The sequence below is a fragment of the Cebidichthys violaceus genome, unplaced genomic scaffold, assembly GCF_023349555.1.
Source record: "Cebidichthys violaceus isolate CVI_PGR_0920_01 unplaced genomic scaffold, fCebVio1.0.p SCAF_10, whole genome shotgun sequence".
Taxonomy (NCBI): domain Eukaryota; kingdom Metazoa; phylum Chordata; class Actinopteri; order Perciformes; family Stichaeidae; genus Cebidichthys; species Cebidichthys violaceus.
In genome coordinates this window covers 11,862,204-11,874,653 of record NW_027176263.1, presented here as the reverse complement: position 1 = coordinate 11,874,653, position 12,450 = coordinate 11,862,204, and the positions used below count along the sequence as shown (strand labels likewise).

The 12,450-nt window shown below is 42.9% G+C and overlaps 1 protein-coding gene across 1 annotated transcript in view; it reads right to left on the bottom strand.

Moving 5' to 3' along the window:
- The window catches only part of plpp4 (phospholipid phosphatase 4), a 39,648-nt gene extending 33,295 nt beyond the window's left edge, over positions 1-6,353 (bottom strand). The window contains exon 1 of the mRNA XM_068725820.1: positions 5,927-6,353. Within this exon, the coding sequence (XP_068581921.1) occupies positions 5,927-6,015 (89 nt within the window). The 5' untranslated portion in view covers positions 6,016-6,353. The remainder of the gene's footprint in view (positions 1-5,926) is intronic.
- Positions 6,354-12,450: the final 6,097 nt, after the last annotated feature.

Below are 12,450 nucleotides of genomic sequence, written 5' to 3'. Positions count from 1 at the left end.
TGTTGGCAGACACAACTGGCGGAAATCTGCAGTCTACTAAGCGCATATTTCTAGTTTACATGAATTATGGTATATTACTATGGAAAGAGCAACCCGGGATAAATATAGAGCATTATGCGTAATACGTTAACATACTACAACATAACTAATTAGCACTCAACACAAAGTACAACTCAGCCTGCAGGGGAAGTCACTATTTGTTACTATTTATTTTGTTACGGACCAAAGAATTGACGATCACATCAGGCACATGAACATCTGAATATAATCTCAAGGCTATGCATCTAATGATAGTGGAGGAATTGTTTGTCCTATTATTTTTCTTCCTACGGTATAATTTCACCATCTATTGGATAAGTTGACCTACAGGGTAACCGCAGTAAACACAGTTTCCCTTTAAGAAGAAATGGTGAAAAGAACACATGGAGAGTAACTGAGCGATCGGATGCCCATGGAGGGATAAAGAGATGGGGTTGGATAGTATGACAGCAGTGACAGCCAGACATAATGAGCTGATCAAACGATTGCGGGGAATGAAATGCCAGAGTAGCTTAGGGCGGTGACAGACTGGGCTGTTAGGGAATCCCTGGTCTTGCTGTGATAGTCGGCTGCCTCTGTTCTCATTGGAATAATGGTTATTTCTGCCACAGCACCTGCAGAGTTTGCTGATCCACGCTCTCCAACAGCTCGGTTCATCCTTTCTTCACATAAATATTCTTCTCTCTCTGCCTCGGCCTTTTTATGTTTCTGCATTTTTTCCACAGACGCCTCGGATTCTTAATTCATTGTGGTCACTAAACAAATCCTTTTTGTAGTTTCCCCTCATGCTTTCACCTATACTCAAATTATTCTTTTGTTTGGTTTAATCAGATGTACCTGAACAGACTGCCGCTTTTCAAAGGCTACTAAGTAATTAATGAGGTTGATTTTGCAAAACGATGTACAGCAATGAATGTTCGCTCTGTGCCCTTTCAGACGAAGATCAAATGAATGGGCATTCCTGGAGGCCGCAGTCTTTAGGGTCATTGTTACCCCTCCCTCTCCGGTCAATTTGTGTCAACGGCATCCAATCCGAAAAGTGTTTCCACGTCGCTCCAGCCACAGTCGAGCCTGCGATCTCACTTTTTACCTATCTCCGAGATAATGAGGGTTACAGATTGGATGACCTGTGATTCAGTGCCTCAGATGTTGGCTGCCAAAATTAAGAAACGCAGCTGGAGAATGCACTGGAATAGTCAAACAAACAAGCAGCAGATTATACTCTCGCCATTTCTGACCACAACAGACCAGCAGAATCAAAGCGACAGAGGTGTGTGAGCAACACAAGTATACATTGGAATCCTCTTTCTCACCACCTGATGCTTGATAATGTACTTTCTTCCTCCACAACTCAGTTTCAGCTCTTTCTATTAACGTGATTTTGTTTGCTTGGAGATTTTGCCCATGGGTATAGGAGCCATTTGGAACTAAACCATATAGACCTGGGAGATAAAACAAAAAGCTGAAAGCTTTAGGGCTGCAGAGTGGAGTGCCTATTTTGGGAGATGGTGATTGTCAGTATTAGCAACCGTTTTGCAGGGATTCATATTAAACACTGTTTAATAGAGCTTTAAGTGGCACTCACACCTGTGGCCTATGGCTGAACATTTTCTCTCAGGGAAACATCTTTATATTAAAAACCACTGTTTGTTCTGTCTGCACAATTTGTTCAAAATTGCTGTGAGTGAAGTTTGGGTAAATGTATAAGAATACTTTGGTGTCAGTATTTTACAACATTTTTGTTTTTTAAAGTTAGAATCCTTAAGTTTTTCATGAAATCAAACAAGTTGCATGTTTCCTGCAATAGTTGTTCAATATATTAATAATATTCTGTAATTATTCCTCGATATATTGTAGTTTTTATTGACAGTGGTGGAGTCCGCCATTCCCGCACTCAATTCAGATTGACCTAAGCACTAGGGATTTACTTGAACAGGTAAAACTCACTGTTTCCTGTTCAGTTTCTTTACGGGCTAAGACGCATTACGCTACTGCAAACACAACATCCTGCTGCTGCTTCACATTAAAAGCGTTCAACTGGCAAAACACAGGGTGGCTTTTATTGTGAAGCAGTCACAGAATACGCAATGTATTTGTCACTATGGTTAGCACTGAACACGTTTCGTTTTCTATATTATTTTGTCAATTTTGCAAAGGGAGTATAGCTAATGGAACAAGAGGAAGCAGCCACAGTGAGCTGTTTGATGAAGGGCTTGAAGGGATTTTTTTTTTATGAAAACATCAGTAGTGCACAATGAACAGACATACCAGTTGCCCTTCTGTTGTATTTCTGACTAAGTAGCTGCTCAACAAGTGCTTGTTGTGCCATTAAAACTGTCACCACGATAACCCAGAGTGTCGCTAAATCCACCACTGAAGTCGTAAGCATTTCAAGGTTAACTTTTTCATCACTAATCCAATAACAATAGCAGAAATGACTGCAACATTCTCCTTGGTCAGAAATACCTTTTTAAGTTCATATCAGCAGCAGAGGCCTTACAACACTGTGACCGATCCTCTACAAAGAGACTGTCTCCTCAAAACCAGAATGCGCCCATCCTTAAGCTAAACAATCGGCTTATTCTTAAACAGCCTGAGGCCTTGACATTCTACTCTTTCCCAACATCTCACAGGGCTTTCTGAGACTTGCCAAGGATCTGGGCCGTATCCCAGGGCTGCTCCTAAGCCGTCATCTGAGAGGAGAAGATGATTCGCAGTGAATCGAACTCTGTTTTGAGGGATGACCAGTGTTGTTTCAGAGCGCACAACTCGCACAACTCATTTGACAATGACTAGATCATTATCCGTAAAATTCTAAGATCATGTCAATGTCGGAGTGTATCTAGCTCGTCTCACGTTGGACATTTTTGGCATGCTTCAATGGAAATACATGTAATAAACAAAATTCCTCCTCGGACACCATAATTTTCTGCAATAAAAGAGTCCAAACTGTGACTCTGTAACCCTTTGGCACAAATGAATCTATTATATCCAGTTGTGTACGAACAGCTGCCCTCTTCTCTGGCCAATCGCTCCATCACCATGCTTTTGGATGGTGCTGATTATGAGTTCTCAGAGTGGTTTTAATCAATCAAATCTTAAGACTATCTGGATCCTGCTAACGTCATGTCCTCAATTATCTATCACCTCTGTTTCCTTTCGTCCCTGCGTCCTTTTGTTTTGTCTCCTGTTCTCCCTTGAGACGGTATTCTAATATGTACTGGCTTATTCAAGTGTCCACCCACATGCTGAGGCACAAACACTTGCGTTGATTGATTTAGGACATGAGCTCAGCCACACAACCACTCAAGGGAGAAATGACTTCTTGGGTATTTTGCCTAAGCTCTGGCTTGTTTTGCTCCGGCTTACAAGTAAAGTGAAATAGCACCCATCTCATTATCCTCGCTTTCTGTGTTGAGAAGAAAAAGAACTTTCTCATGCAGTTTTCAGCTTTTGTTGTGTTTTTTTCCACACCATTTTGCTAAATGTCAAAGATCTATTTCCATTTAGATTGAACTTTTTTGCTTTGCTACGGGGAGATGTGTGACTCCTGGAGTGCCCACCAAGCTATGAAGACTGCATGGCGTTAGCTGTTTGATGGCACAGGGTCGACCTCACGTCACACATTTGGCCCGTTGCTTAAGGTCAGCGCACCTCCTGAGGCCTGGAACAGGCAGGCAGCTTGGCAAGCAAGGGCAAATAAAAAGTTATATTCCCTCAAAGGCTAGTCATCTTTGACGAAATGTGTCTGTGAATAATGCAGGGAATTCAGGGCACTTTGGTACAGAAATGGTAGCACAGACACGTGATTCACTGCGTGGCGGAGAGAGAAACAAGAACAGTTTGTGTGACCAATGAGAATTATTTAATCAGAAGCACAGACCAAAAGAATGGCAGAATTTGCACGTATTGCTTGTTGAAGACACCTTTCTGGTGCCTCCATATCTGCTCGTGAGCCCAAACTAAAGGATTAAGGAACTCAATTTCAGCAACCCTTGGTACATGTCCACAAATATGAAGGAATATGACCAGCGAATGAAAAATTGGGTGATTCTTTTTCTTTCAAATGTAATACTGAGCTGCAGAGGTAGAAAGCAATAAGATGAATTTCTAACGGTAGAAGCAAGATTTTAAATGAGCACTGATGCAAGGAAAGACAAGGGAAACACATGCGAATAAGGGATCTGACATCTATACTAGCAGCTGACACAAAACTGTCCTTTACACCTCCAGTGAAGAAGAAAAAAAAAAATCTTGATTCTGGTTGACCCCAATTATCCTGCCTTCACCTCGGGCGACAAGAACAGGGGACCGCTGCCCCACAGGGCCAGAGAGCAGCTCTCTCTCTCTGATCCCTCAAGCCAAAAGCTACAGCTCACCAATCACCGCCGGTCCCAAAGAAATCTATTAGACCAACCACTCCCGCTGTCAAAACATATGATAGCTCTTTTGCTATCAAAGATAAAAGCTCCTCAATCTTGAGCACAGAGGCCAAAAATACAATTAGCCACAAAATCGAATTTGGAATTTGTGGCTCTGTGTTTCCCCAGTATGTCTGTGTCACGCTGAGGAAGTGGAACCAAAATCAATTCATTTAATGAGGGCACCACTGTACAGTTTGTACAAAGCAGATCAAGTTTACTGAAGATGCCCATTTGCAAACTCGGCTTATGAGCCTTCAGCGTGCTTTCATGTGTAAAAACTAAATTCATTTCAGCGATCAAGGACTTTGTGACAGGGGCTTCTGTGGCAGCACAGCAGCGAGTTGATGATGAAGATGATATTGTGTGAAATTTCTTTCCTTTTTTTGTGTGAGTGGCTTGGAGCACTCCGTAACGCAATAACAAATCAGCCACAAAGAGAGTCTTGCAGAGGGGTCTGCATCAGTGAGACACGCTTCATGCTTTGGTCTGATCCCTCCAGGTGAGTGTGTCCCCCCCCCCCCCCCCCCCCCCCCCTCTCCGTGTCTAACACCGTGCACCATGCAGCATCAACGCTCTTCTAGGCTCTGCGATCCTTTTAAAGGGTGACAGCACACTGCACACATACAGCTGGACCGCGTAGCCCGAGGACACATGTTAACGACAATGTGTACACAGACTATGCAGCCAGCGTTGCTGGTCTTTTGACTTCTTTCTTCTTCTTCTTCTTCTTCTTCTTCTTCTTCTTCTTCTTCTTCTTCTTGTTTTAGTTTTTTTCTTGCACGGATGGAATGAAAGAGCAGCGATGTGTGAGTCAGTTCAGACAACAGGACCCGGGGCTTTTTTTTATCAGTGCACATGAAGCAGAGAATAAATAAATATGACACAATCGTGATGCAAACAATGCTTAGCGCCTCCAGGCTAGACAAACAAATTAATAATGTATATTGTATTTCTGAAGGAACAACCTTCCCGTAAGGTGTCATGCTGCCAAACAAAAAAAAAAAGTACTATGCATGGATCGCAATGTGTCTGTGTTGGGCTGCTTCAATTAGATCTATTTCTTGTGGAGTGAAGTGGTCGAAGAAGCCGCCTCTGTCTCTCTAACCATCTCTAATCAATGCCAGCTGTGATAATCTGGGCTATAATGTGAGTCATCAAATAATAGTGTCACGCTGATTCGTGACGTGAAGTGAAACTTGTTTTTTTTTTTTTTTTGCAACCTGTTACCGCAGCGTCTGTATACTGTCCTGGTCGTTTAGCAGCGATGTGCCCGTTAACCGCGGCTCAACACGGGGGACCGGACAGCGCCACAAACCGCCGCAAGTGACCCTGAACGCAGCAGCTCGGTGTCTCAAGCATGTAAAAAAAAAAAAAAGCACACACATAACGACAGTCATGGAACCGAATGACATCGCCAGAGCCAGGGCGCACAATGCCAAATTTTCAAGACTTTGCATACTTACACAAAAACTCCGAAAAGCATAACTCGGATGCCGATCTCCAAAGCCAGCTCCCGCACGTTTTTCCTGCGGTCCGGGGGCGACACGTTCATGGTTCTGAGGTAATCCAGCCACGTGAAGTAGACAGCTATACAAAGGCTTTTTTTTCACTTTGTAATCCACCTTAACAAAGCGAGCGCTTTCCAGAAGCGGTGAGCTCCCCTTTAATCACGCACGCCGCGCGCCTCCATCGCGACTCGTACGACACCTGAAGCAGTCTCCCCCCTTCTACTCGCCTTCTCCTCGTCTCCGCTGCTGCTCTCCCGTGTCTGCTTCGATCCCCCTCGGGCGACGTTTTCCTTATTGCAACCCTGTTGGCTGACAGCTGCTGCTCTGCCAAGTGAAAGTCTCCTTCCTCCACTCCATCAATTACTTAAACTGGGTTGGAGTTTGGAGTAGCCTAGATATGGGGAAAAAACATGAGAGGTGTGGGTGAATAGTGAGGGTGGGGAAAGGGATGGGAGATCTCTCTCTCTCTCTCTCTCTCTCTCTCTCTCTCTCTCTCTCTCTCTCTCTCTCTCTCTCTCTCTCTCATCCCTTGGCTTCACTTTGGAGAATCAGATGACTAAGTTTCTGGATCACACCACTGAGGACCTCACAGGAACAGCTCCTGTCCAGTTAATGCGATATGGTGACCTGAATGTCCTCTTGTCCAGTCTGAAGCCAAGAGACATTACGCCTGAGCAAACACCTCATGAACAAATGAAGCACTCAGAACAAATGTGACATAAGCAAAGGTGGTGGTGGGCATTCATTGTCAACGGCTGGTGGGAGCAATGGACTCTCAACCTGACACATGATATTACATCACTGTGTCAACTGATGGCCAAGCTCAGGGGAGCCCCCCTCCCCCCCCACACACAGACACACACACACACACACACACACACATATCTAATCATACCACTATGAAGAATCCAGCCCCTCAGGGTCTATGCAGCCACACAGTGATAAAGGAGCACAGGCAGCAACGTACCTGCGGGTCATGAATCCTGGCCAGCACTTCGTAGAATGAATATTTGATGCCTTCTAAAACTGGCCCCCCTGCATTACCTGCCAGTCCAAGAATCCTTTCTGCATGCTTACGTGAGAAAGGGGGGAGAGACCGTCGTGAAAAAAGGCCCTGACCCAAAAAACTTTGTTTTTTTGCCGCCTTTTCTAGGTCACAAGCTTTGACAAGCTGGAAGCTGACTCTGTAGATGCAATTTAGAAATTGTGAATTGTTGCTGGCTAACAAGGCACCCTGTTAGCCGTATACGTATGACAAGGATAAACAAATGCAGGCACTCAGGTACGCAGCGGAGGATTTGATGTATTCCTTTACTTAGTTCTGGCTGATGTGCCTGAAGTGTTTGCCGGCTCCCTAATAAGTACAAAACAAAACAAGAGGAGATGTGAAATGGTGGTAGGTGAGGAGGTGAGATCTTACTTCAAAGCTCTCCGGCAGCCCTCAGACTTTTCAGCTTTTACAGAGTTTATTGCGAGGCATCAACATGGTTTTACCTCGCAGCATCAGAGTACTCGTGATTAGGATGATTCACTCTGGTCAGGGAGGCTTTTCCGAGGGACTACGTAAACACTCAATTACCTCACAAAAAAAAAGCACTTTGCTCCCTCCTGTTAATGCCGACTCATTCTTTGTTGTCGAAAAAAGCAAACATGCAAGAGCCATATGAAAAGGCTCATCTTTCTTTTATGATTTGAACATTTTGACGTTTCTCTTTCTTTCTCGAGTTCATTTCCCTTCTCTGCAGTGTCGACCATGAGTCACATTTACCGAGGTTGTGGTTACACTGTAAGGTCAGCCGTACGGCGAACTCTAAAATAGGTCGTGCTTTAAAAAAACGAGGCCTATTTGCAGGCCTCAGCTCGAATAAAGATAAGAAATACCTAATTAATTGTATAAAAAAAAATAAAAAAATAAAAAAAAAAATAATTTTTTTTAATATATTTTTGAGATGAGAAAAATCATGGAACTATCAGAATACATGTTACTGGTTCACATAAGATAAGGATGGAACACAGCAGAACTTGGAAAACTCAAAAGCTCGATCTTGAAAAACAGCACTTTTAGGGTATTGTTTTTTGGAAAGTATGGGTATCCAAGACTTTTAATATGCTGGGCTCTTAGAACAACTGATATAGGCTCTATATACACAGCTATACATAGATACAGTGAAACATTTATGAAATATAGAGCATTTCAAATTAGAAAACTGATCAAATACTCCAATATTTGAATAAAAAAGTATTTTTAAAATTCAAAAACACTCTATATCACTTCTATGTATCACTCATGATGTTCATTGAATCAATAGACCGAAGATTGGACCTTTTTTGAGTGTTTTAAGCTCTTTCTCTGCCCTTTTTAGTTATTTAGTTTAAGGTCAAATCCTGCTTCAGACTCTCTGTTCAGGGCTGTATCTCAGCCCCCCCTTCTCCGATTTTCACCATTGAGACATCCTTCGAACCGTAGGAGCCAATAGAATTGCCTGGAATTGAAAGCTAGATGATTGACAGCACTATTAGCCAATAAAGCTCAAAAAGGTCCAGCTCTGAAATCTGATTTGCTGAGCTTCCAACCCTCCCAAGAATCCGAGGAGTGTCGGAGAGACACGAATCGAACGGATTCACACGGAGCACCAGCAGCTGGACAAACATGCGTTGGAAGTACGGAGATATTCCATTTTTTCGCTGAGATTCGACCAAAAGTAAGTACAATATTCGATGAAAGCTGTGTGACTTTTTGTGTTCGAAGCTCAATATCTCTGCGATGGTTTACCGGGGAGAGAAATGGAAACTATGTCCGTAATCTCCGTCAGGCGCTCGTGCTTTTTCATGCTGCATGTTCGTAGGTAGCACGTTGCTAACGGAGTGTAGCAGCCTTTTTCTCCGGTCTGTCCCAGTCATATCGAGTATGATTTATGATATTTTGTTATTTGTTTGCTTGGCTGATGGGAGATGTGTTTGTCTCATGTAGAAGTGACCTAGTTCATGTTGTTCCCAGGACGCTGAGGTTTCTGCAGAACTATAACATCACTATATTCGTTCTTCGTGGGTTCTCTGCCAGTTACTTTTAACACAAAACTCTCTAAGTTTTGATGTACTCTGCGTCCAAATGGGGGACCTACGGGTGTATACCAAAGTTCAATTTATGGTTACGAAGTGATTTCCCACTGTAGAGGATAGTCTCTGCTGAGACGGAGTGACTCACCATGCGACATCTGGAAAGGTCTATTGCTCCTTGAGATCGAGCCTTTATTGGACATCTCTCCTTATTACACTTTGAGTTAGAGTTTTTAGTGGAGAACATCCCTCATTCCTGGTTTATGTACAGAGTTATATCAGTAGGCAGCATATAGTAACTTTTTTTTAACCCAATAAATGCTGGCCTGAAGGGGAAAGCAACTAATTTTATTTTCTATTCTTGGGATTCTACAATTAGTCTCTAAAATTTGGATCAGCTCTTGAGCGAGAATTGCCAACTCTGTCGGTCGATCCAACTGCTCCCCGAAGTGGAAAGAGACATATTGCACCACTCAGAATGCTTGGTGTTCTCTTCTGTCAACAACTAAGGCATTCCCCCAGTAAAGGAATTAGTCCTTCTTAAATTTTCATGAACTTAGTGTTCCGTGTCCTTGGCAACTTCAGATTGCATGCAAGAACTGACCGTGAAATCACTTCAACGAGCGGCACGATTCAAGTGTTTTAAAGACAAGCAAATGCTGCTGAGTTCAGCAGTCTTGCTCGTATTTGCTTCAGTATTTAACCAAACAGTCCCTACCTATGTAGCCTAATTGGCACATGTTCATTCTCTGTCCAAAATGTGTGCTGTTTCCACATTTTATATGAATTTTAATATGAATTAAAATGTGTATGTTTCCAAACAACTGCACCTTTGACATTTGTTCTCATTTTAAAATCTGCTAAAACGAAACTATGTTACTTTTGCTGAACAGTTGCCACTGCAGCTACAAAGGAAAATGCTAAACTATGTCTTAGCATTTACCTAAAATGCTATGCTATTGTAACACAAGCACAATGCTGGAAAATAGTCTGTTATTACTGAGTCATTAAGTCTCGGTAATGTCCATCATACACCAATACTGACCTACAATTTGTTAACGTATACATTAGCCAATGTTTGCTAGCAGTAGCCACCATAAGCTATGGGCACACCAGAACAAGTAAGGCTATGACAGTAAAATATTTAAGAGTACTGAATTCAGCAATGACGCATTAAATTGTTTATGAATTCAAGTTTTCATTTGTAAAAGGACAATTGAGTTATTCTGTCAAAAGTTACAAAGTCTCACTTTATGCTAGTAGTAGGTAGGGGATGGGAGTCATTTGAAACCGGCTCATGTTTGTGACTCAAAGTGTCGCATACACATACACAACATAGTAGTGAGTACTACTCTAATAAATGTAGGTTTGGAGGGCAATGGTTTGACTTCAGAACATGTAAGTTATGCTCCACAAGCTACAGTACAAAGTGAGAAAAAACTAAATTCTGCAAAACTAAATTGTGTCTTTCTAACCTTTCTTTTGTCTTTTCTATTCTTAAATAGAAAAAAATACTGCGTAGTTTTACCCCTAGAGGCTTCTTAAACTAGTCAAAGGAACAAGAAGTCAGGGGAAATCACTCCTCGTTGAACTGCTCACATCATACAGTCTGTGATGAGTAGTCAAAAGTAGACAGCGCTTTATATGAAGGGATCAAAATTTAAAATGTGATTTAAAATGGCAGCGCTCTAAAGGAATTATTCTGAGCAAAGTTGTTTTTAAGTAGGCTGACATTGAGCTCCACCAGCTAATATCATCCAGAGTGATAAATACCATTTACTGAGCTACTGTTCCTCCCGGGGAAGGGTTGCCCGCACCGGGACCTGTCCATCACCATTGATGATACCATGGTTACACCAACTCGGACTGCGAGGAACCTGGGTGTGACCCTGGATGACCAACTGTCATTCTCAGCAAACATTTCATCCGTCACACGTTCCTGCAGATTCCTGCTCTACAACATCAGGAGGATTCGTCCCTTCCTGACTGACGAGACGGCGCAGGTTCTCATCCAGGCTCTTGTCATCTCCCGCCTGGACTACTGCAACTCTCTACTCGCCGGAGCCCCGGCGTCGGCCATCAGACCTCTGGAGCTTGTCCAGAAAGCCGCAGCTCGCCTGGTGTTCAATCGCCCCAAGTTCTCCCAAACAACTTCCTTTCTCCGTTCTCTACACTGGCTACCTGTAAGAGCTCGCATCCAGTTTAAGACTCTGGTGCTAGCCTACAGGGCAGTGAAAGGAACAGCTCCTTCCTGTCTCCAGGCCATGGTCAAGCCCTACACCCCCGCCCGACCACTTCGCTCTGCTGCCTCGGGGCGATCGGTCGCCCCGTCGCTCAGAGGTCCTGGCGGCCAATCGACCCAGTCAAGGCTGTTTTCTGTCCTGGCCCCACAGTGGTGGAATGAACTTCCCACTGACGTCAGGACAGCAGAGTCGCTGCCCATCTTTCGGCGCAGGCTGAAAACCCACCTCTTCAGGAAGTGCTTCCCTGAGCCTTCCACTTAGCACTTATTGTATTCATACTAGCTTGTTGCACTTATTGTATTCGTATTACTTATAGCACTAACTGTTTTTCTTTGTTTCTGTACTGTACTTTGGCTCTGAGTTATGCTCTGCTTCATGCTCTTAGATGCTTGTTTGGAAAAGGAAATGTACTTATGACTCCTGGTGACTAGTAGTTCTTTTGATTACCAATGTTGATGCACTTATTGTAAGTCGCTTTGGATAAAAGCGTCTGCTAAATGACTGTAATGTAATGTAATGTAATGTAATTTATTTGGGGATCTGGTTATGTTGTAATAATAACACTGTGCTGTTTATGGAAGAGCTATTGGATCAATAGCGTGCAATAATCAAACTTATCTATAATTAAAACACAGAGATAGTGTGGCTTAAAACAGGTTTTGATTTTCCTTACAAATTGTCATAACTTCTTTTGAAGCGTATTATATCTGTAAATATAATATGTTCCTCCTTTTTGTCTGACCAGAACTTTGATAGCCTGTAAAAAGATGAGGTGGTTTGGTTTAAGATGAGGATCAGCTTCAGTGGATCCGACCGCTTTGAGATAAAAATGTCCACTTGTCAAAATCCTAACAGAGCTCTCATAAGTTGCGCAGCCAGCCGTGGCCAGATTTTTACTCTGGGTTAGACATTCAAGTTTATTGATTGGCATCAGTAAGACAAAAAAAAAAAGTTCAGGTCTTGACGTTTCAGTCATCTTGGTCCTGATTGGTTCCTACTCAGTGCACAATGGACCATATTTTTTCATGATTGTCAGCTGTTAGTGAAAAATGAGATCATGGAGGTTTTTTCCAGATACTACTGCCAATGATGGATGCATTTGACCGACTGTACCATGTCCAAAGTTTCTGGATAACCTGCCAAAACTTAGTGTGATGTTACGGTGAAAAGTACATCTTC